Source organism: Thalassophryne amazonica, chromosome 4, assembly GCF_902500255.1.
Source record: "Thalassophryne amazonica chromosome 4, fThaAma1.1, whole genome shotgun sequence".
Lineage (NCBI taxonomy): Eukaryota > Metazoa > Chordata > Actinopteri > Batrachoidiformes > Batrachoididae > Thalassophryne > Thalassophryne amazonica.
The window spans coordinates 139,485,087-139,510,821 of record NC_047106.1 but is presented as its reverse complement, the minus strand read 5'-3'; the positions used below and the strand labels follow the sequence as shown (position 1 = coordinate 139,510,821).

Genomic DNA, 25,735 nt, shown 5'->3' with positions numbered 1-25,735 from the left:
TCTGGTTAGACACCATGTTTCTAAGATTTGTGGGGCCAAGTACAATAATTTCAGTTTTATCTGAGTTTAAAAGCAGGAAATTAGAGGCCATCCATGTCTTTATGTCTGTAAGACAATCCTGCAGTTTAGCTAATTGGTGTGTGTCCTCTGTCTAATAATACTGCCTAAGGGAAGCATCCGTTCAGAAACGCTGAAAGCTCTGGGTGGGTGCTGGTCCCCATATTTAAAAAAGGGAACCAGAGAGTGTGTGTGCCAATTACAGAGGCATCACACTGCTCAGCCTCTCTGGTAAAGTCTCCTCCAGGGTGTTGGAAAAGAGGGTTCGGCCGATAGTTGAATCTTTGATTGAAGAGGAACAATGCGGGTTCCGTCCTGGTTGTGGAACAACCGACCAGCTCTTCACTCTCACAAGGATCCTAGAGGCTGCCTGGAAGTATGCTCATCCAGTCTACAACTCCAATTCCAATGAAGTTGGGACGTTGTGTGAAATGTAAATAAAAACAGAATACAGTGATTTGCAAATCCTCTTGAACCTATATTGAGTACACCACAAAGATGTTGTAATGTTCAAACTGGTAGACTTTTTTGTTTTTGTGCAAATATTTTCTCATTTTGAAATGGATGCCTGCAACACATTTCAAAAAAGGTGGGACAGGAGCAACAAAAGACTGGGAAAGTTGATGAATACTCAAAGAACACCTGTTTGGAACAATCCACAGGCGAACAGGTTAATTGGAAACAGCTGTCATGATTGGGTACAAAAGGAGCATCCCCAAAAGGCCATTTGGGGATGCTCCAAAGCCATTCACAAGCAAAGATGGGGCGAGGATCACCACTTTGTGAATAACTGTGTGAGAAAACAGTCCACCAGTTTAAAAACAATGTTTCTCAACATTCAATTGCAAGGAATTTAGGGATTCCATCATCTACAGTCCATAATATTATCAGAGGATTCAGAGAATCTGGAGAACTTTCTACACGTAAGCCTCAAGGCCAAAAAACAACATTGTATGCCGGTGACCTTCGATCCCTCAGGCAGCACTGCATTAAAAACCGAGATCATTGTGTAAAGGATCTTACTGCGTGGGCTCAGGAACACTTCAGAAAACCATTGTCAGTTAACACAGTCTGTCGCTACATCTACAAGCGCAAGTTAAAACTCGACCATGCAAAGCGAAAGCCATACATCAACAACATCCAGAAACGCCGCTGCCTTCTCTGGGCCCAAGCTCATTTAAAATGAACAGGTGCAAAGTGGAAAACTATGCTGTGGTCTGATGATTCCACATTTCAAATTGTTTTTGGAAATCATGGACGTTGTTTTCTCCAGACAAAAGAGGAAAAAGACCGTCCAAACTGTTACCAGCGCAAACTTCAAAAGCCAGCATCTGTGATGGTCTGGGGGTGTATTAGTGCCCCTGGCAGGGGCAACTTACACATTTGTGATGCCACCATCAATGCTGAAAGGTGCGTCCAGGTTTTGGAGCAACACATGCTGCCATCCAAGCAACTTTTTCAGGGATGTCCCTGCTTATTTCAGCAAGACAATGCCAAGCCACATTCTGCACGTGTTACAACAGCGTGGCTTCATAGTAAAAGAGTGCGAGTACTAGACTGGCCTGCCTGCAGTCCAGACCTGTCGCCCACTGAAAATATGTGGCGCATTATGTAGCACTTATTGAGTGTTGTTAGAAGGAAAGGTGATGTAACACAGTGGTAAACATAACTCTGTCCCAGCTTTTTTGAAATGTGTTGCAGGCATCCATTTCAAAATGTGCAAATATTTGCACAAAAACAATAAAATTTATCAGTTTGAACATTAAATATCTTGTCTTTGTGTATTTAATTGAATATAGGTTGAAGAGGATTTGCAAATCATTGTATTCTGTTTTGGGCAGCACGGTGGTTTAGTGGTTAGCACTGTTGCCTCACAGTGAGAAGGTCGTGGGTTCAATTCCCGTGGCCTTTCTGTGTGGAGTTTGCATGTTCTCCCCGTGTTTGCGTGGGTTTCCTCTGGGTGCCTCCGTTTCCTCCTCCACATCCAAAGACATGCGGGTTAGGTGGATTGGACTCTTTAAATTGTTCCATAGTGTGTGTGTGTGTGTGTGTGTGTGTGTGTGTGTGTGGTGTGTGTGTGTGTGTGTGTGTGTGTGTGTGTGTGGGTCTGTGTTTGTTTGTCTGTTTGTGGCCCTGCGACAGACTGGCGTCCTGTCCTGGGTGTACCCCGCCTCACACCCTATGACGGCTGGGATAGGCTCCAGCCCCCCGCGACCCATAACTGGATTAAGCAGTAGAAGATGAATGAATGAATGAATGTATTCTGTTTTTCATTGGAATTGGGGTTATACATGTGTTTTGTGGACTTGTGTTATATTTGCACTTTGTAAAAATGACAGAGTTGACATTAATGTAGTTAAACTCTCCGGATTAATTTGGTTTATAAATCAAAACCATAAGACAAACCTGCTTTGCTTTTCATGAATTCTGCCTCATGTCTGGGCGACTGTATGTTGAATGTAAATGATTTTTCCTTACAGCAAGGCACATAAAGACAGAAGCCCTGATAGTGCAGCAGATAACTGAAACAGTTGTGCAAATGGTGATACAAGCACCAAGTTGGCACAAATACTCCTTAGATATTACTCTTTTGAACAAACCGACTGGCCACTTGAATTTTCACTTGGCGGCCAGGTAGGGGTCAATTGAAGAATTCCACAGGGGTCAAAATTAAAAATGCTCAAATAATTTTGAAAACTACACCACTTTATTTGTCTGATCATACAGATTTCAAAAAGGTGTAGTTTGGACTATCTATGACTGAATGATCAGAAGTTATGGGGTAAAAACAGCAAAAATGGTGACAAAGGTCAGTTTCAGTTTGTACAGGGGTCAAAAGTTAAAGTTCCTCCAATTTTGGTAAAAAGTCATGCAAATTATTGGTTGAGCTAATAGGATTAATAAATGGAATAGTTTTGATTGTGTTGAATGTTTGGTCTCCAAAATAAAGGTCAAAGAATGTCAACGTCCACTGGATTCTCTGACATGTGACATATGTTACCCCATAACATGATAACTAAGCATGATACATGGTCCAAACTATTCCTTTTTAAAACCCTGTTAACCCAACTAATAATTTGCATAATGTTTTACCAAAATTGGAGGAGCTTTAACTTTTGACCCCTGTACAAACTGACACTGACCTTTGTCACCATTTTTGCTGTTTTTACCCCATAACTCCATAACATTCAGCCATAGATAGTCCAAACTATACCTTTTTGGAATCTTTACGATCAGACAAATAATGTGGTGTAGCTTTCAATATGATTTGAGCATTTTAAATTCTGACCCCTGTGTAATTCTTCAATTGACAATACCTGGCCGTCTATTGAAAATTCAAGTGGCCAGTCGGTTTGTTCAAAAGAGTAATGTCTAAGGAGTATTTGTGCCAACTTTGGTGCTTGTATCACCATTTGCACGATTTTGCTCTAAATATGCTGCACTATGACTGGTTGGTTGGTTGGTTGGTTGGGTTTGTGATCGTGTTTGATTCTACTCAGAAGTGTCAGCAGTGCTTAAACTCAAAACTGGCTTGTCAGTAGATGACAGTGTACCGGAGTCAATACTGAAAGTTAACAGTTAGCTGTAGCTTCTGCTGATTTTTGTAGTTGTTTATTGGTTTAGCATTATATAAATTAGCTTTTCAGTTAGTGGAATAGCAGTTCTCAACACTACTGTTTTGATTAGCTGTGCCCACCACTGGTTGTACTCTGATGTCCAGTACCGGCAGGCCCTGTGCAAAGGGAGGACACAAGGCTCCCACTCCACTCCCATGTTTGCCATCCAGACGTTTGGACATCGGGCAATCTTCAGCGGTCTATTTATGGCCATCTGACAGCAGTCTGTGTCGTCTAACTGTTGTCTAAATATGCTTTGGATGCAATCATGCAGGTGTGGACGAGGCAGTCTGGACGGGATCCGCACACAGTCTACGTGCCTCTTCCCATCCCAACTGCATCTGGATTATGGCCATTTTTGCTGTGTCAGCCTGGTTCCTGCACATTCTTACTATGTGTGACAGGGTCTTATGGACGCTATGAGAGGTGGAGACTCTGGGTTCAGCTGCTGTCACTCAAACCAACCATGCTTCTAATTAAAGAGAACTTTCGATCTTAAAACTTCTTAAACTAAAAAGTTACAAATAAATCAGTTGTCACAGAGGAGGAAACTGTTGTGTGGGCCGCTGAAGAGGAGGTACTGCTGGCCCACCACCACCAGAGGGCGCCCTGTCTGGAGTGCGGGCTCCAGACATCGGAGGGCGCTGCCGCCTCACAGGAGCAGCCAGGGTGACAGCTGTCACCCATCACCTGAGACAGCTGATATCAATCACCAGGGAGGTATATCAGCAGGACGGCATCTCCACCTCATTGCCGAGATATCGCTCTACTAAGGAGGTAACGAACTCAGCCAGTTGTATTATTCTGAGAATTAATACTGTGTTGCTTGTGCTTAGGTCAGCTGAAGACCGTATTGGACAAAGTAGGATAAGTACTCACAGTCCAATCCTACAGTACTATTTTGAGTAGAGGTGGAGGTGGTGTTTCCACCCCGTGTGTTGCTGGGTGCGGCCGCACCCACACCTGACTGTTTCTGTTCCTTGCCAGCAGTACCGGATCCGACGAGCGGAGGCAGTGGCCACCTGGGAGTTCGGGACTTGGCGGCTCCAGTATTCCCGGGGTTCGGTGGCAGAGGAAATCGGGTGGTTCCGGTTCGACTCGGACAGACGTCTCCTATCGTCGAGCCTGCCCACACGACACCATTGGAATTCGGCTTACCGCAATAATTGTAATCTGTTGTATTTGTTGTGCACATTCACAACAGTAAAGCTTTGTGATTTGACTTCCTCCATTGTCCGTTCATTAGCGCCCCCTGTTGTGGGTCCGTGTACCTACACTTTCACAACAGAAACTATCTATAGAGATCAAATCTATGTTTTGTACCAGGCAATAAGCATGTTTATTTCTGCTCTAAAGTTGGACAGGGCTGACTATCCAGGGTTGGGACCAGGAAGCAGAGTTGTAGTCTTACACACCTCTCTGCAGCTTCTCTCCCCCTGCCATCCCCCCAATACCCCATCCCCGTAGAGACGGTGCCTGCTCCCAGACCACCAATAACCAGTAAAAATCTATTTAAGCATAAAAATTCAAAAGGAAAAAATAATATAGCACCTTCAACTGCACCACAGACTAAAACAGTTAAATGTGGTCTATTAAACATTAGATCTAGACTCAATTGGCTTTGCTCAAAATGTAAATGAGTCCACCCACCACTTTAATCATATCTTAGATCTTGTTCTGACTTATGGTATGGAAATTGAAGACTTAACAGTATTCCCTGAAAACTCCCTTCTGTCTGATCATTTCTTAATAACATTTACATTTACTCTGATGGACTACCCAGCAGTGGGGAATAAGTTTCATTACACTAGAAGTCTTTTAGAAAGCGCTGTAACTAGGTTTAAGGATATGCTTCCTTCTTTATGTTCTCTAATGCTATATACCAACACAGTGCAGAGTAGCTACCTAAACTCTGTAAGTGAGATAGAGTATCTCGTCAATAGTTTTACATCCTCACTGAAGACAACTTTGGATGCTGTAGCTCCTCTGAAAAAGAGAGCTTTAAATCAGAAGTGCCTGACTCCGTGGTATAACTCACAAACACGCAGCTTAAAGCAGATAACCCGTAAGTTGGAGAGGAAATGGCGTCTCACTAATTTAGATCTTCACTTAGCCTGGAAAAAGAGTCTGTTGCTCTATAAAAAACAGTCCTCCGTAAAGGTAGGACATCTTACTACTCATCACTAATTGAAGAAAATAAGAACAACCCCAGGTTTCTTTTCAGCACTGTAGCCAGGCTGACAAAGAGTCAGAGCTCTATTGAGCCGAGTATTCCTTTAACTTTAACTAGTAATGACTTCATGACTTTCTTTGCTAATAAAATTTTAACTATTAGAGAAAAAATTACACATAACCATCCCAAAGACGTATCGTTATCTTTGGCTGCTTTCAGTGATGCCGGTATTTGGTTAGACTCTTTCTCTCCGATTGTTCTGTCTGAGTTATTTTCATTAGTTACTTCCTCCAAACCATCAACATGTCTTTTAGACTCCATTCCTACCAGGCTGCTCAAGGAAGCCCTACCATTAATTAATGATTCGATCTTAAATATGATCAATCTATATTTATTAGTTGGCTATGTACCACAGGCTTTTAAGGTGGCAGTAATTAAACCATTACTTAAAAAGCCATCACTTGACCCAGCTATCTTAGCTAATTATAGGCCAATCTCCAACCTTCCTTTTCTCTCAGAAATTCTTGAAAGGGTAGTAAAACAGCTAACTGATCATCTGCAGAGGAATGGTCTATTTGAAGAGTTTCAGTCAGGTTTTAGAATTCATCATAGTACAGAAACAGCATTAGTGAAGGTTACAAATGATCTTCTTATGGCCTCAGACAGTGGACTCATCTCTGTGCTTGTTCTGTTAGACCTCAGTGCTGCTTTTGATACTGTTGACCATAAAATTTTATTACAGAGATTAGAGCATGCCATAGGTATTAAAGGCACTGCGCTGCGGTGGTTTGAATCATATTTATCTAATAGATTACAATTTGTTCATGTAAATGGGGAATCTTCTTCACAGACTAAGGTTAATTATGGAGTTCCACAAGGTTCTGTGCTAGGACCAATTTTATTCACTTTATACATGTTTCCCTTAGGCAGTATTATTAGACGGCATTGCTTAAATTTTCATTGTTACGCAGATGATACCCAGCTTTATCTATCCATGAAGCCAGAGGACACACACCAATTAGCTAAACTGCAGGATTGTCTTACAGACATAAAGACATGGATGACCTCTAATTTCCTGCATTTAAACTCAGATAAAACTGAAGTTATTGTACTTGGCCCCACAAATCTTAGAAACATGGTGTCTAACCAGATCCTTACTCTGGATGGCATTACCCTGACCTCTAGTAATACTGTGAGAAATCTTGGAGTCATTTTTGATCAGGATATGTCATTCAATGCGCATATTAAACAAATATGTAGGACTGCTTTTTTGCATTTACGCAATATCTCTAAAATTAGAAAGGTCTTGTCTCAGAGTGATGCTGAAAAACTAATTCATGCATTTATTTCCTCTAGGCTGGACTATTGTAATTCATTATTATCAGGTTGTCCTAAAAGTTCCCTGAAAAGCCTTCAGTTAATTCAAAATGCTGCAGCAGGAGTGCTAACAGGGACTAGAAGGACAGAGCATATCTCACCCATATTGGCCTCTCTTCATTGGCTTCCTGTTAATTCTAGAATAGAATTTAAAATTCTTCTTCTTACTTATAAGGTTTTGAATAATCAGGTCCCATCTTATCTTAGGGACCTCGTAGTACCATATCACCCCAATAGAGTGCTTCGCTCTCAGACTACAGGCTTACTTGTAGTTCCTAGGGTTTGTAAGAGTAGAATGGGAGGCAGAGCCTTCAGCTTTCAGGCTCCTCTCCTGTGGAACCAGCTCCCAATTCAGATCAGGGAGACAGACACCCTCTCTACTTTTAAGATTAGGCTTAAAACTTTCCTTTTTGCTAAAGCTTATAGTTAGGGCTGGATCAGGTGACCCTGAACCATCCCTTAGTTTTGCTGCTATAGACGTAGACTGCTGGGGGGTTCCCATGATGCACTGTTTCTTTCTGGTTTTGCTCTGTATGCACCACTCTGCATTTAATCATTAGTGATCGATCTCTGCTCCCCTCCACAGCATGTCTTTTTCCTGGTTCTCTCCCTCAGCCCCAACCAGTCCCAGCAGAAGACTGCCCCTCCCTGAGCCTGGTTCTGCTGGAGGTTTCTTCCTGTTAAAAGGGAGTTTTTCCTTCCCACTGTTGCCAAGTGCTTGCTCACATGGGGTCGTTTTGACCGTTGGGGTTTTTCCGTAATCATTGTATGGCCTTGCCTTACAATATAAGGCACCTTGGGGCAACTGTTTGTTGTGATTTGGCACTATATAAATAAAATTGATTTGATTTGATTTGATTTGACAGTTTAACACGGACTCCTATGAGAATGCGCTCTGTTTTGGAGCCAGTACTCAAGTGGCCATTGAAGGAACTGCAACTTTTTCTCCTTCTGTGAGGGCTTCATGTGAGGTCATCAAAGGTTACTGCTTGGATTTAACTCCTTTGAAACCAAGTCTTCCAGTGTATCGCTTGTGTTGTAGGCCAGTTTTACACCACTTTATCTTAAACAAAACATGAAGGGTTACATTTTGTGAATAAATGAAATACAGTGAGGCAAATAAGTATTTGACCCACTGTTGACTTTTCCTACCTACAAAGAATGGAGAGGTCTGTAATTTTTATCGTAGGTACACTTCAAATACTTATTTCATGCAATAAAATGCAAATTAATTATTTAAAAATCATATGATGTGATTTTCTGAATTTTTTTTTAGATTCAGTCTCTCACATTTGACGTGTAACTATGATAAAAATTACAGATTTCTCCATTCTTTGAAAAACTGCAAGAACAGTGGATCAAATACAGTAGATCAATGTGTGTATGTACTTTTTCAGTTGATTGACTCATTCTTTCACAGTCTTGGTTCATTTGCTCTTCAGTCTATCTCCTCTTCATCTTTCCATTCTTTTCTGCTTCCCTTCTTTCGTTCTTGGGCCCTCCCTGCCTCCAGGTACGTCAACACAATGAGCTCGGCATCTACCTGATAAACCTGTCAGTGGCAGACCTGATGTATATTGGTACCCTTCCTCTTTGGATTGACTACTTCCTGCAGCGTGATGATTGGATCCACGGCCAGGAAAGCTGCAAGTTCTTTGGATTCATCTTCTACACCAACATTTATGTCAGCATCGCCTTCCTCTGCTGCATATCTCTTGATAGGTATCTGGCTGTGGCATATCCTCTACGCTTTGCGAAGATCCGACGAATCAAAACAGGTACGATGGGTCATGACTTGGGTCATGTTCTGACATATCCACGACTTAGACAAAACATAGAGCTGGTCTGTGCAAAAGAGACATCAGTACTTCAAATTCCTGTGCCATTTATTTTCGGTAGGTCAAGAGTTTGTTTCCAACCTGGTCCTTTCTGTGTGGAGTTTGTTCACCCTGTGTTTGCGTGGGTTCCCGCCACATGCTTCCAGGTGATTTGGTGACTCTGAAATTGATCGTAGTTATGAGTGAGAGTGTGAATGTGTTTGTCTGTCTACATGTGTCTGCCCTGTGATAGACTGGCCGTCTGTTTACGGTAAATCCCTCCTCTTGCTCAGTGATGAATGAGGCAGGATTCAGTTCCCCCATGAACCTGAACCAGAACAAGTGGGTTCAGAAAATGGATGGATGAATTTACTTGCACTAGGTGTATTTTTACATTCAACATGTAGCTTATAGCTTAAATACATATATCACCTATTATGCATGAACAGGGCAGGCCCTAGGCCAGCAGGGGCGCTAGGTAAAAATTGACACCCCCCCACCCCGCGGCAAACAAAATAAATAAATAATGCACAGTTTTGTTACATGATGGGTAAAATAGGCACGTCTCTTTATTTACAGAAAAATTTTTTAACACACAATAAACTATAACAACTATTTAAAAATGCAATTGAAAAACAAGTCAGAGATAAAAATTGTAATAAGTGCACTCAAGACACACACACACACACACACACTAAACCAGGGGTGTCAAACATACTGAGAGGGTTAAATCTGGCCCCCACTCTTATAGAGCCATAAATTCTGAAAATTAAAAAAAAAAGTCTCTAGCCCATTCCTGTGGTGGGTTATGAGATCCCAAAAAAGAAGGAAAAGGAAATGTTCAATTCAGCCACCAGGGGGCATGCAGAATTTAGGAAGAAATTCCCCTTTAGTGGGTCTAATTCCTTAACTATTACGGAATTATTTCAGTCCATCCTGGAATCACAAAGAAAAGCCTTCAAAGAGTATTAAACATCTGAATTATTTTAATGTTCCCTGGAAGAGATCCCTCTCTGGTAATGGATGCAAACTCGAAAGGAGTTGATAATACGTCATGCATTTTATTTTAATTCCATTGGCCTCTGTGGATGAAATTGTAATAAACGACTACAGAGCCTAGTTATAAGTGATTATGTGAGTGAATATATATCTATTGAAAAAGTTAAGTACAGCTATTTTGCAGTTATTTTACTGGTCTGACCATCCTCCAGATGGGCTGTATGTGTTATGTGTCGGACGCAGCCCGGAGAACCGACCAGCGTTTGAAGGACCCAGTATAAAATAAGCAGAGCACGGTACAAAGGATAACAGAGTTTAATAAACATAACAGTGATGTGATAAATATACAAACAAATAAGTGCGCGGTCTGCGAGGTGGTAATTGCGGTGTGCTCCCAGCAGCACTAATGGTCCGGAGCCAGAACCTGTTTGGACCCAAGGACCCCGCCGACACCCCCCAGGTGGCCGCGACAAACCGAGTCTGTGAAAGAAGAAATCATCATGTGAGTCCACACTCTACACACAGAGAGACCGCTCAAAGGTGTACAAACAGCAAACACTTCCTGGCTTAATTACAATCAGCTTCCCACCCTGCAGGCATAGAACACTCTGTTCACAAACTCACTGCAGTGGAAGCTGATTAAAACGACTAACATAACAGCTCAATATAATAAGGTGTGAGGGACACCACATTTACTGACTGTACAAATGTTAGTCACAAAACCCAACGTACCTCAGGAAGTGTGCTGACGAGCGTGAGACCTCACCCTCTCCTCTTTCACAGACCATGCATCAAACTTGGACGTTCTCTGCATCCACTGATGATGAGATGGCTCTCAAGACGACGATCTCACCCGTCTGGTCACAAGGTCGAGTCTCTGGCAAATACACACTGTGTACTCCAGACTTAAATGCCACCATGTTCCAATCCGTATAGATGCACCACAGCTGTGAGTCCTGACGAGCCGCACCTGATCAGCCTCAGGTGATCAGGGTGAGGTCCTGGTAACTCAGCCACACAGCCACTCAGTCCCAAATGCAAGCCACCTGGAAGGAAAACCAAAAGACAGAAACAGAAGACCAACAAAAGCCAGCCAGGCACGCCAGCCACAACAGTATGCAGCCCCAGAACCAAAAAGACACCCCTGCACTAAACAAACTGTTACATATACGAGGGCTGTCCATAAAGTATAGGTCCTTTTATTTTTTCAAAAACTATATGGATTTCATTCATATGTTTTTACGTCAGACATGCATGAACCCTCGTGCGCATGCGTGAGTTTTTCCACGCCTGTCGGTGACGTCATTCGCCTGTGAGCACTCCTTGTGGGAGGAGTCGTCCAGCCCCTCGTCGGAATTCCTTTGTCTGAGAAGTTGCTGAGAGACTGGCGCTTTGTTTGATCAAAATTTTTTCTAAACCTGTGAGACACATCGAAGTGGACACGATTCGAAAAATTAAGCTGGTTTTCAGTGAAAATTTTAACGGCTGATGAGAGATTTTGAGGTGACACTGTCGCTTTAAGGACTTCCCACGGTGCGAGACGTCACGCTGCGCTCTCAGGCGGCGTCATCAGCCTGTTTCAAGCTGAAAACCTCCACATTTCAGGCTCTATTGATCCAGGACGTCGTGAGAGAACAGAGAAGTTTCAGAAGAAGTCGGTTTCAGCATTTTATCCAGATATTCCACTGTTAAAGGAGATTTTATTAATGAAAGACGCGCAGACGGGACGCAGCCGGCGCGGAGCGGCGGCACAGGAAAAACACCTCCGTGTTGATAACCATTTGTAAAATCCAGGCAGCTTTTGATGGCTTTCAGTGGAGTGAGTATATGAGAAATTGTTTAACAGCTGGACATGTTCCAACTTGTCCTTAAGGCTTCCAACGGAGGTGTTTTTCCTGCGGCGGAGCGTCGCGGCGGCTGCGAGCCGACGCGTGGACCCGTCCGCACGTCTTTCATTTAAAAAATCTCCTTTAACAGTGGAATATCCGGATAAAATGCTGAAACCAACTTCTTCTGAAACTAAAAATAAAAAGGACCTATACTTTATGGACAGACCTCGTATTATGAATAAAACAAAAAATATATAAAACTTGTAGATTTAGTGCAAAAGTCAAGAATGAAAGCCACAACTACAGTGCAAAACCCAAAGGCAATGAAAAACAGTGTAATCAAAACACACACACACACACACACACAGACACACACACTATAGAAACTGTAACAAAAACTATAAATAAAACAATTAAATAAAAATTGAAAATTTTGTGCAAAAGTTATGAATGAAAGGTACAACTGTGCAAAACCCGAAGGCAATGTAAAACAGTGTAATCAAAACACACACAAATACACACTATAGAAACTGTAACAATGATTATAAATAAAACAAATTAAATAAAATTTGTAAATTGAGTGCAAAAATTAAGAATGAAAGGTACAACTACTGTGCAAAACCCAAAGGCAATAAAAACAGTGTAATGAAAACACACACACAAATACACACTATATAAACTATAACAATGATTATAAATAAAACAAAATATATAAAACTTGTAAATTAAGTGCAAAAGTCATGACTGAAAAGCTACAACAGTGCAAAACCCGAAGGGAATGTAAAACTGTAATCAAAACACACACAAATACACACTCCATAAACTGTAACAATGATTATAAATAAAACAAATTAAATAAAACTTGAAAATTTAGTGCAAAAGTTATGAATGAAAGGTACAACTAATGCACAAACCCAAAGATAAGGTAAAGCAGTGCTATTAAAACACATACGCACGCTATATAAACTAACAACTAGAAGCACTCAGAGAGCGCAAACCTCCGCCATGGCCATAGGGTCACTGACGTCACATGGAATACCCTTTGGCAAAGAGACTTATTCCACGTTGTTTCACGCATCTACCATCATGTTTCAGATTCAGTGGTTAAACCCTTAGGTCTTCAGCAAATGTATTTATAAAGAGAAACTGCATGAACTACACAAGTTTTTTTTTTTTTTTTCTAATAAGTTTATTCAATGAGGATAAAGAAATGCTAAATTATTGTTGTGTGTAACTTAATTTTTGTTCAGCATTTGTGAGCTGTCTTCATGAAGTTAGATGCAAAAATGTTGAAATTGGCCCTATCCTGCAATGATAAAGAATCCTTAAAAAATGACTGTATCCGGATCCTATTCTGGATCATTACCAGAATTTAATGACTTCTAAATTAGGCCAAGATACACCTCTGGTAAAAATTTCATTGAAATCTGTTGAGGATTTTTTTTTTTTGAGTAATCCTGCTAACAAACCAACCAACCAACAAACAAACAAACGGACGCGACCGAAAACACAACCTCCTTCCGCCAAGGAGGTTATGTTTTTGCTTTACTAAATTATAGATAACTTTTTAATGATATGAGAGAGAAACGTACTTTTTTTGCTGAAAAGTTAACTCCACGGACTTTTGAGCCACTGTCCACCATCTTTGTGCTCCTCATAGAAGCTGTATGATGACGTGAGCAATATGAGTGTCCAATTGGAATTGGTTCACTGTCACATGGTTTTCCAAAATCCAATCGTAGGGCAGATTCACCTCACGTGACACACCAAAGATTGTTTTTAGGAGTGATGTGTTACTAGTTGGCCTATTTGAATAGCCCCCTGTCTGCTCCAATGCGCCCTGCGCCATTACGCACAGCAAAAGTGAAACAGAGCAGACGGAGAGCCTCTCAATACAATCTCACATGCTCAAACAGTGTGTGAGTATCAGGATTGCTTGACTAGTTTTCCTGTGAATGTTACTGGATAAGCCTGTGGCAAGCTCATTCGCTCCGGCATAAAGCACTGTTTACCATATCTATGGAGCGAGGGGGAGGGGCCGCTCCTGCAAACTGAATGAGCCTCGAAGTGTGAATGTTGCTTTCAAAGTAGAAGAGAACAAACACACAGTCAACTTCATAGTAGAAGTTTGTGATGTGACCTTTGTGTAATAGCAGACAGAAATTGCTTTGAAATGAAGACAAACAAAACACATAGACCATTTTGCATATATTGTTCAAAATGTGCATTTGTGTTTATTGTTTGAACCTTTTTGTTGTACAGTCTTTCACACAAGAGCCCAAAGTACCTTTATAAAGGGTCAAAACAGTTGTTTATTATTTTTTGCTGTGTGTTTTGTATAAATGTGTGTGGAAAATTATTTTCCGCTTTACTTTTTCCTTTCTTATTTCTGATAGTAAACATTTATTACACTTATAAAACACAGCTATAGCATATATATTTTGAAAGTACAGGTTGTCCTGAAAAAAGAGACAAAACTTGATTGTGGGATGCAGGGAGAGCATTTAACAGCTGTAAGAAAACATTTATGCCAGGCAAGTGAACTGTCCATAAAATGCCCTCGGACTCCAGAGGGTTAACCACTGAATCTGAAACATGATGGGAGATGCGTGAAATGACGTGGAATAAATCTCTCTGCCAATGGGTATCCCATGTGACATCAGTGACCCTATGGCCTTGGTGGAGGTTTGCACTGTCCCAGTGCATCTAGTTATAAATGAAATATATAAAACTTCTACATTTAGGGCAAAAAATCCTGAATGGACAACCTCAAAGCAATCTAGAACTTAACTTGTCTGCACTTACGAGCAGCAAAGGAATTTATAGTTTCATCATCATCATATGAAATCTGTTTAGACACTTCTCCATTAATGCTTGTAATAGCAAGTCCACTGAGACACTCTTGTGACATTGCTGACCTCAAGTAAGTTTTTATTACCTTAAGCTTGGAAAAGCTCCCCCCTTGAACTGCCACCTTATCGTGGTGGGGGAGTTTGCGTTCCCGGGTGATCCCGGGAGCTATGTTATCGGGGGCTTTGTGCCCCTGGTAGGGTCTCCCATGGCAAACAGGTCCTAGGTGACGGGCCAGACTAAGGGCAGTTCAAAAGCTCCCATGACTAACACAAAATTAAGGACCAAGACGTTGCCCGGTATGGCGGAGCCAGGGTCCACCCTGGCGCCAGGCCTGGGGTTGGGGCTCGTGCACGAGCGTCTGGTGGTCGGGCCTTAGCCCACGGGGCCCAGCTGGGATCGGCCCGAAAGAGCAATGTGGGGGCCGGCCCTGCTGTGGGTTCACTACCTGCAGAGGGAGCCATGGGGGTTGGTGCAGAGAGGACTAGGTGGCAGTCGAGGGTGGGTGGCATGGCGGCCCAGTCCGTGCTCACAGCCTCTGGCTGTTGGGATGTGGAACGTCACCTCGCTGGGGGGGAAGGAGCCTGAGCTTGTGTGGGAGGTCGACAGGTACCGACTAGAGATAGTCGGGCTCACCTCCACGCACAGCTTGGGCTCTGGTACCCAACTCCTGGAGAGGGGCTGGATGCTCCACTTTTCTGGCATTGCTCACGGGGAGAGGCGGCAAGCTGGGGTAGCATTGCTTATTGCTCACCAGCTCAGTCGCCATGTGTTGGAGTTCACCCCGGTGAACGAGAGGGTCGTGTCCCTATGCCTTTGGGTTGGGGACAGGTCTCTCACTGTTGTCTCGGCCTATGGGCCGAGCAGCAATGCAAAGTACCCAACCTTCTTGGAGTCTCTGGGAGGGGTACTAGATAGTGCTCTGACCGGGGACTCCATTGTTCTCCTGGGGCTCTTCAACACCCACGTAGGGGGCGACAGTGAGACCTGGAGGGGCGTGATTGGGAAGTACGGCCTCCCCGATCTGAACCCGAGTGGTGTTCAGTTGTTGGATTTCTGTGCTAGTCACAGTCTGTCCATCATGAACACCATGTTCGAGCACAGGGGTCCATAAGTGCACGTGGCACCAGGACACCCTGAGACGGAGGTCAATGATTGACTTTGTAGTTGTATCATCTGATCTTCGGCCACGTGTCTCAGACACTTGGGTAAAGAGAGTGGCTGAGCTGTCGACCGATCACCACCTGGTGGTGAGTTGGATCTGCTGGGAGGGGAGGAAGCCGGTTAGACCTGGCAGGCCCAAACTTATTGTGAACTGCTGGGAATGACTGGCGGAACCTTCTGTCAGCGAGGTCTTCAACTCCCACCTCCGGGAGAGCTTCTCCCAGATCCCGGGGGAGGTTGGAGACATGGAGTCAGAGTGGACCATGTTCTCCACCTCCATTGTTGATGCGGCCGCCTGCAGCTGTGGTCGCAAGGTCTCTGGTGCCTGTTGCGGTGGTAATCCCCGAACCCGGTGGTGGACGTCAGAAGTAAGGGGTGCCATCAAGCTGAAGAAGGAGTCCTACTTGTCTTTGTTGGTAGGTGGGACCCTGGAGGCAGCTGACAGGTACTGGCAGGCCAAGCGTGCTGCAGCCTGTGCGGTTGCAGAGGCAAAAACTCAGGTCTGGGAGGACTTCAGAGAGGCCATGGAGGAGGATTATCGGTCGGCCTCGAACAAAATTCTGGCAAACTGTCCGACGCCTCAGGAGGTGGAAGCAGCTCTCTGCCAACACTATCTATAGTGCAGGTCAGGAACTGTTGACCCTGACTGGGGATGTTGTTGGGCAGTGGAAGGAATACTTCGAGGATCTCCTAAATCCCATCTTCACGTCTTCCGAAGAGGAAGCAGAGACTGAGGACTCAGAGGCGGACTCGTCCATCACCCAGGCCGAAGTCACCGAGGTGGTTAGAAAGCTCCTCGGTGGCATGGCTCCTGGGCTGGACAAAATCCGTCCTGAGTACCTTAAGTCTCTGGATGTTGTGGGACTGTCCTGGTTGACATGTCTCTGCAACATCGCGTGGCGGTCGGGGACAGTACCCCTGGATTGGCAGACTGGGGTGGTGGTCCGTCTGTTTAAGAAGGGGGACCGGAGGATGTGTTCCAACTACAGGGGGATCGCACTACTCAGCCTCCCCGATAAGGTCGGATTCAGAAGCAGTGTGGTTTTTGTCCTGGTCGCGGCACACTGGACCAGCTCTACACCCTCCATCGGGTGCTCGAGGGTTCATGGGAGTTCACCCAACCAGTCCACATATGCTTTGTGGAGCTGGAGAAGGCGTTTGACCGTGTCCCTAGAGGCACCCTGTGGGGGGTGCTTCGGGAGTACAGGGTCCGTGGTCCTTTGCTAAGGGCTATCCGGTCCCTATACGACCGCAGCAGGAGCTTGGTTCGCATTGCTGATACTAAGTCAAACCTGTTTCCAGTGCACGTTGGCCTCTGCCAGGGCTGCCCTTTGTCCCCGGTTCTGTTCATTACCTTTATAGACAGAATTTCTAGGTGCAGCCAGGGTGTAGAGGGCATCCGGTTTGGGAACCACAGAATCTCATCTCTGCTGTTTGCGGATGATGTGGTCCTGTTGGCTTCATCAAACCACGACCTTCACCGTGCACTGGGGCGGTTTGCAGCCGAGTGTGAAGCATCTGAGATGAAGATCAGCACCTCCAAATCCGAGGCCATGGTTCTCGACTGGAAGGTCGGTGGGTGTCCTTGCCTCAGGTGGAGGAGTTTAAGTATCTCGTGGTCTTGTTCACGAGTGAGGGACTGATGGAGTGTGAGATCGATAGATGGATTGGTGCAGCGTCTGCAGTGATGCGGTTGCTGTATCGGACCGTCATGGTGAACAGAGAGCTGAGCACGGGGGCATAGCTCTTGATTTACTGATCGATCTACGTTCTGACCCTCACCTGTGGTCATGAGATTTGGCTCATGACCGAAAGAACGAGATCGTGAGTACAAGGGCCGAGATGAGTTTCCTCCGCAGGGTGGCTGGGCACTCCCTTAGAGATAGGGTGAGGAGCTCTGTCACTCAGGAGGAGCTCGGAGTTGAGCCACTGCTCCTCTACATCGAAAGGAGCCAGCTGAGGTGGCTCGGGCATCTTTTCCGGATGCCCCTGGACGCCTCGCTGGAGAGGTTTTCCCGGGCACGTCCCATCAGGAGGAGGCCCCGTGGAAGACCCAGATCACTCTGGAGGGACTACATCTCTCAGCTGGCTTGAGAACGCCTTGGGGTTCCCCTAGAGGAGCTGGGGGAGGTGTGCGTGGATCGGGAGGTCTGGGCGGCTTTGCTTGAGCTGCTGCCCCCGTGACCCCAACCTAGGATAAGCGGAAAAAAATGGATGGATGGATGGATAGATGGATAAGCTTGGAAAAGCTTTCTATGCAGAAGCCACAGTCACAGGAGTAGTGACAGCAATCCTCAATGCCACCCACAGATTTGGATACACCTATTTCAAGTTTTTTTCATCCAGGAAAACTAGGAGTTCCAATGCAGTCATCTTTTCTTTTCTTCTGTTTTTCACTTCCACATTCATTTCCTCACACATCTCTGTCGCAGATTTCTGGGCTGCAGCAAAGCCAGTGTCTCTGTAGCCAGCAAGTGAGGTTTCAGCTTTTTTAAGGATGTCAACAGCTACATCTAGTTGCATGTTTTGTGATTGCAGAAGTTTATTAGCATTTTGGACTTTGGAAAGAATATCATACCAAACAACCGTGCAGATGGCAAACTGGTATGATCCAACCTCTTCTGCCAGTGCTTGAGCTTCAGTTTTTATGGTTGGATCACCAGCGGCGTCTCTTATCTCCAAAAGAGCATCTCTGACTTTTGCAGACTGAAATCGCCACACTATTGATGCAACTGTCCCATCGAGTGTCTGACCATGATTTTAACGCTGTGTCAACATTTTTTTTAGAATTGACCACCTTTGAATTGAAGCCAAAAAGAGATTGAATAATTTCTGAAGGTAGCCAAAGTAGCCAGTGGCATCAGCAGAGCTCTTTGCTGCATCAGAGATAACAAGGTTTACAGTGTGGCCTCTACATGGGACAAATAAAGCTCTCGGGTTAATCTGAAGAAGTCTGGCTTGAACTCCTTTATGTTTGCCCCATTGTCATAAGACTGCCCTCTGCAGTCTTCAAATGGGATGATGAGCTCCTGGAGTTTCTTTAGGATGAGTGCTGAAAGGCCTTCTCCTGTTTTTCCTCTTTCCTCTGCCTAAAAAACAAACAAACAGTGAAATATTCTTTAACTTCTGCAGTACCCTCGACTGCAACAATTCAAATTATGACTGATAGTTGCTGATTATGGCTCAGATCTGGAGGGCAGTCTAAAATTATTGCAACGTATTTAGACTGCTTTATGCCACTTACAATAGATGCCACATTCCTGCACTCGATGAGCTCATTTTGAATAGTCTTACCCAGGTATGACGTATGATTCTACTTTGGCAACATGCTCTTTCAGCACTGGGTCAAACGGTGCCATGAGCTCTACTTCCTTCAAGAAATTACCATTATTGGCCTCAGAAAGTTTGTCTGTAGACCCCCTGAGAGCAATATTCCTCTCTGCCAGGGACTGGATGCTCCACTTTTCTGGCATTGCTCACGGGGAGAGGCGGCTAGCTGGGGTAGCATTGCTTATTGCAAAAAACTTTACAGGCAGTTGTCTATGACAGCAACGTGTAGGCTGCTGGATGCATGTTGTGTACGAGGTCTGTGATAAAAGTAACGGACCTTATTATTTTTTTCAAAAACCATATGGATTTGAATCACGTGTGATTACATCAGACATGCTTGAACCCTCGTGGGCATGCAAGAGTTTTTTCACGCCTGTCGATTATGTCATTCGCCTGTGGGCAGTCTTTGAGTGAGGAGTGGCCCACCCTCTCGTCGATTTTTTTCATTGTTTAGGAATGGCTCAGAGACTGCTGCTTTGTTTGATCAAAATTTTTTCAAAACTGTAAGGCACAACTGAGTGGACACCATTCGATAAATTCAGCTGGTTTTCGGTAAAAATTTTAACGGCTGATGAGAGATTTTGGTCTGGTAGTGTTGCTTTAAGGACGGCCCACGGCGCCTGACGGCGATCTGCGCTTCGAGGCGGCAGCGTCTCACCGTTTCAAATTGAAAACTTCCACATTTCAGGCTCTGTTGACCCAGTAAGTCGTCAGAGAACAGAGAACTTTCAGAAGAAGTTCGCATGAGGAGTTTATTCGGACATTCCATTGTTAACGGACATTTTGTAATGAAAGAACGTGCGGGCAGAGTCGCATGTCGGGCCGGACCCGACCGCGGGGGGTCGCGACAGGAAAAACACCTCCGTTGGAAACCTTAATGGGCAAGTTGGAACATGCCCAAGCTGTTAAACAATTTCTCAATTACTCACTTGTTGAAAGCCATCAAAAGCCGCCTGAATTTTACAAATAGTTTTCAACACGGAGGTGTTTTTCCTGTCGCGGCGCACACAGATTCGCCGAGTCGTTTCCGTGACGACTCGGCGAATCTGTGTATCTGTGCGCGAATTTGCGCGCACGTCTTTCATTACAAAATGTCCTTAAACAGTGGAATGTCTGCATAAAGTCCTCATGCCGGCCTGTTCTGAATCTTCTCTGTTCTCTCACGACGTCCTGGGTGAATTAAGCCTTCAATTAGAATGTTTTCAGGTCGAAACAGGCCGATGGTGCCTGGAAGCGCTGCGCGACATCCTGCTCCGTGGGAAGTCCTTACACCGACAGAAACACCCCATAATCTCTCATCAGCTGTTAAACTTTTCACCGAAAAGCAGCTTAATTTCTCGAATAGTGTCCACTCGGATCACAGGTCCAGAAAAAATGTTGATAAAGCAACGCGCGCCGTCTGCAGCGGCTATTCAGACAAAGAGATTCCGACGGACGGGGTGGAGCACTCCTCACTCAAGGCCTGCCCACAGGCGAATGACGTCACCGACACGCGTGAAAAAACTCACGCATGCGCACGAGGGTTCAAGCTTGTCTGACGTAAAAACATATGAATCAAATCCATTAATTTTTTGAAAAAAATAAAAAGGACCGCTTTTTTCATCACAGACCTCGTATATTGTCGTTCTGAAGAATATCGGAACTTCGCTCGTGTGCTGAGGCGCTATAATGCACATACACATGAACGCTACGATAAGACACTTTTATATCTCACAATGGAGAAAATCATGATAAAGGATAAGCACGTTAATTTGTATGTTCATGAATCTTTGGATAATATCAATCCCTGCTGGGTCTGTAACGTGTGTGTATTTAGTAAACAAACAGGGAGCCCTGAACACACTCGTCTCCTAATAAGATTTCAGGCAGAAAATGAGAAGTTTCATCAATGGGAATAAGCGGAAAAATATATACACACACACATGTATATGTGTAACACATAACCTGACTGTTGTGTGGGCCGCTGAAGAGGAGGTACTGCTGGCCCACCACGACCAGAGGGCGCCCTGCCTGGAGTGCGGGCTCCAGGTACCAGAGGGCGCTGCCGCCTCACAGGAGCAGCCAGGGTGACAGCTGTCACCCATCACCTGAGACAGCTGACAGCAATCATCAGAGGGGTATATCAGCAGGACGGCATCTCAACCTCATTGCCGAGATATCGTTTCTACCGAGGAGGTAACGTATCCAGCCGACTATATCAACCTTGAATACTTTTTGCCTTTATACAGAGAGAGAGAAGAGCAGCAGGAGACAGTGTTGGATAAGTACTCACACTCCTGCACTTCAGTGTTTACTTGACGAGAGGGGGAGGTGGTGTTACCACCGTCCGTGTTGCTGGGTGCAGCGCACCCACCTCTGACTGTTTTTGTTCCTCGCCAGCAGTACCAGATCTGACAAGCGGAGGCAGTGGTCACCTGGGAGTTCGGGACTTGGCGGCTCCAGTATTCCCGGGGTTCGGTGGCGGTGGAAATCGAGTGGTTCCGGTTCGACTTGGACAGACATCTCCTACCTTCGAGCCTGCCCACACGACACCATTGGAATTCGGCTTGTTCCCGAAATTGTAATCTGTTGTGTTTGTTGTGCGAGTTTCACAACAGTAAAGCTTTGTTATTTGACTTACTCCATTGTCCGTTCATTTGCGCCCCCTGTTGTGGGTCCGTGTTCCTACACTTTCACAACACTGACGTCCTAATAGGCTGCTATTATTTGTCAAAGAAATTTCAAAAGGAAATAGGGCTGGATGCAAAAAATGGGAGAATTTGAAAAAGAAATATAAGGTTAACAGAACGAGATGCAGCCCAGAACATACATACAGGTGCTGGTCATATAATTAGAATATCATGAAAAAGTTGATTTATTTCAGTAATTCTATTCAAAAAGTGAAACTTGTATACATTTATTGCACACAGACTGATATATTTCAAGTGTTTATTTATTTTAATTATTAATTAATTAATTACTAATCAATCAATTAATGATTAATCAAACAATATTAATTATTCCTATCATTGATTAATTATTAGTATTATTAACATTAATTAATTACTAATTAATTATTAATGCTATTTATTATTATTATAAATTACAAATTAATTAATTAACATGACATGACTGTGTTGAAGAAATCTGCGTCGTCTTCTATTTCTTTGCATTTACGCAGAAAGGCGAGAAAATAAAAAGAGCAAACAGGCTACTGCAACAAGTTGCATTTCGGTTGCCATGTTAACAAACAGTGAAGACGGCAGTTTGACACGGGCAGTTTTTTTTCTTCTAAGGCGGAGGGCTGTCTCAATTCATAGGGCTAGAGGCATACCCCTTCACCTTACCTCTTGTTTTAAAGGGGTAGGGGTAGGGCCAAGGGGAAGGGGAAGGGGTACAAAAGAGAATTGAGATTGGGGGTTAAAGTTCGCAGCACAGACTTGTTGTGTCCAAAGTCAGCAGGTTGAGCAAATTAAAAACCGCTGGTTTTGATGTCAATGAAATTCTACCTGGTTAAATAAAGGTTATTATTATTATTATGATGATAGAATACTGTCCAACATTTTCGACTGCACCTTGACACATCCTGAATGTGGGTCAAATTCCCATTAGGACGCCATTCGGGCTCTTTCAGCCCCTGGTGTGTCCTGGTATGATGGGGTATTACTCTTACTGCATTCTGACTGTATTTTGGTGTTCGTATTTGTTCCACCTACATTCAAACCATTCAGCCTGATGTGGCTTCATTCTTACTAAGTGTGACGAGGCCGTAAGTCTTACTCAAAATGAGCATGAATCCCTCATGATTACTTAGTTCTGGTATAAAAGGGAACATCAGTGAAGGATATTAAAGGGTTTCTTCTGACCATGGACAGTTCTATGGAGCTCAATCCAGGCCAAAAGTTTTGTAATCTTGAAAATAAAAAAGATTGAACAAATAAATTTTGAAACTGAAAATTCAATGTTTGTTCTTGCATTTTATAATCATTTAAAAAGTATTATGAAAATAAAAATAAGTGTAAGATGTATATTTTTCAATTTAAATATATTTTTGATTCAGCTCTGTAATTATTTTGATCAAATAATTTATTTTCATTCATATCTCTTTTTTCACCTTCAGATCTTTTTTTCACTTTCAGATCTTGTTTTTTCAGTTTCAAACTTTTGGCCCTGTTCTGGCGTGGGAGGGCGTGGCTTCATTCACTCTTTATTCATTAATTTCTTAATGCAGTTCAGACTGTATTTATCCCAGTAATTAATGTGCTATTTTAATGTTCTCACAGTATGTACATCACTTCTGAGATTTCAAAAGTCGCTCACACTGATGTACTGCACAGCACTGACACAGTATTCCTGAAAACTGTAATGCTTGTTTCTTGTCCTTTTTTTTTTCCAATGCTGTCTCTGCTCTGCAGCACTCCTGGTCAGCACCACAGTGTGGATCACCGAAATTGTCGCCAACTCTGCTCCTCTTTTCCATAACGAGCTCTTCCAAAATCGCTTCAACCACTCGTTCTGTTTTGAGAAGTATCCGATGCAGGACTGGGTAGTGGGGATGAACCTGTACAGAACGTTTCTGGGCTTTCTAGCCCCCTGGACAGCCATGCTGGTTGCTTATCGGGGCATTCTCGCAGCAGTGCGCTGCAACATCTCCATCGAGCCTGAGGAAAAAGCAAAAATCCAGCGTTTGGCCTTGAGCCTGATCCTGATTGTTTTGCTCTGTTTTGGACCTTACCACATTCTGCTCTTGTGGAGAAGTGTCATGTTTCTTAAGAAGCCCTGTGACTGTGGCTCAGAGGTGAGCCTGTTTGCAGTGTACCACGTGTCTTTAGCCTTGACTAGCCTGAACTGTGTTGCAGATCCCATCTTGTACTGCTTCGTGAATGAGGGAGCGAGGCATGACGTTGGACGAGCTCTCTCCGCGATCCTAGGAGCAGCTTGCTGCAGCGGTCCCTTCCTCCTCTGCGTTACATGGCGACGTGGTGAACGCTGGTTCAGTGACCGTGGATACACCACTGTCCACTAAGAGGCAGACGTGTGTGTACGCTGATGAAAGCAAGACGAATGGTTACAAGACAGAACTCGGGGCTCTGAAAGAAGAATGTCTGCAGATGACCATCCTCAGTGTTCGGAAGTGAAAACCTGCACCCGTGCACCTGACCAGGCAGAGATCAGACGACAGCACATGTACTCACAATGCTGTGATGTTCTTATTAAAACATCCGTGAATTGTCAAATTGCTGAGCTGAAGCAGAATTGAGACTGACGTACAGTAGCTAAGAAGACACAAAGTCTGTAGGCTTGCGAACAGCCCTGACAAGCTGCTGGTTTCTTGCTTAGATGAAAACAAATTTAAGGAGTAGATGAAAAACTGAGAGACAACATTGTGGTCCTTTAATCCTCACCACAAGTGAGGCCAAAATGTCAAGTTTGGGCTGAGGGTGGAGTCAGTGGAGATGTCATCTTATAATGTTGATGTATAACCTGTTAAAGCTGCATTTTGATTGTACTTTAAAGCCCAAAACACAGCTGCATGGGGCTACTATGAGGCTACCTCGTAAAGTTTAGCATGTCGGATACAACCGTAATCTCAGAAGCTCACAGGAATGGTCACGTCATGCACGTCAGTGGCGCTCATATCACGTGACTTGAAGTTCAGCAAGGCTGGCAATTATTACACACCCAAAATATCTCACCTGAAAGCACCTGTAAACAGAAACTCAAGCGTCTTTTCGGATCAGTGGTCATGGGCTAGTTACTGTCGCTATGCAGACAGGACTTATACATTTACCCAAAGCACATACTTCCAGACAAAAGTATCATTGCATGATAGATTAGAACACACAATGAGCATGATAAGAAGACTAGAACTAACACAGAATGGGTGAACCTGTGGTTTGAGCAACTCCGCTCTGGTCAGTGTTGCCAAAGTAACTTTGAAAAGTGACTTTATTAGTTACTTTATGAGAGTGGCTATATGCCCAACCGTTGGCTCAATAAAGTAAATTCATGAGCATAACCACAACCGACCAATGAGCGCGCTTGTAAGCTCACTTCCGGTTTCAATGCGGGAGGGAAAAAAGGCGGATATTTTCTCGCCGGCTGCGGGAGGGTTCGCAGCCCGCAGAGGAGCTATGATCTAAAGCGGTTCTGTTTGGCTCATCACACCCAGGGAACAGTGTCAAACTAACACCATCTTACAGCCAACAAGCAGCATTTGGTTCAAAAACTGTTTCGTCATTGTTAACAGGCTTCCGTTCAAAATACTTATGAAGTTTGTCTGTTTCCATTACAGTGTTTTCGCAGTAATTAAAGATGGCGCCATTAAATATGTCAAACATACACCGCAATAGAGCCTTAAAAAGTGGTGTAAAAAATGTAGTTTAGATGCACAAAACGTGTCAAATACACGATCACAGTTGGGTGAATAAGATAAGACATTATATTTATCTGCCCAACGGTTGTGCGTGTAACGTTCAATGTATGAATTATCTGCCCAAATGGTTGGGCGAATAAGATAAGACATTACATTTATTTGCCCAA

The 25,735-nt window shown here is 43.9% G+C and overlaps 1 protein-coding gene across 1 annotated transcript in view; it reads left to right on the top strand.

Annotated features, from left to right (window-relative positions):
* Nucleotides 1-24,752, top strand: part of gpr4 (G protein-coupled receptor 4) — a 32,422-nt gene extending 7,670 nt beyond the window's left edge. The window contains 3 exon segments of the mRNA XM_034168684.1: nt 8,738-9,002; nt 23,608-24,122; nt 24,124-24,752. Coding sequence (XP_034024575.1) covers nt 8,738-9,002; nt 23,608-24,122; nt 24,124-24,330 — 987 coding nt within the window. The 3' untranslated portion in view covers nt 24,331-24,752.
* Nucleotides 24,753-25,735: the final 983 nt, after the last annotated feature.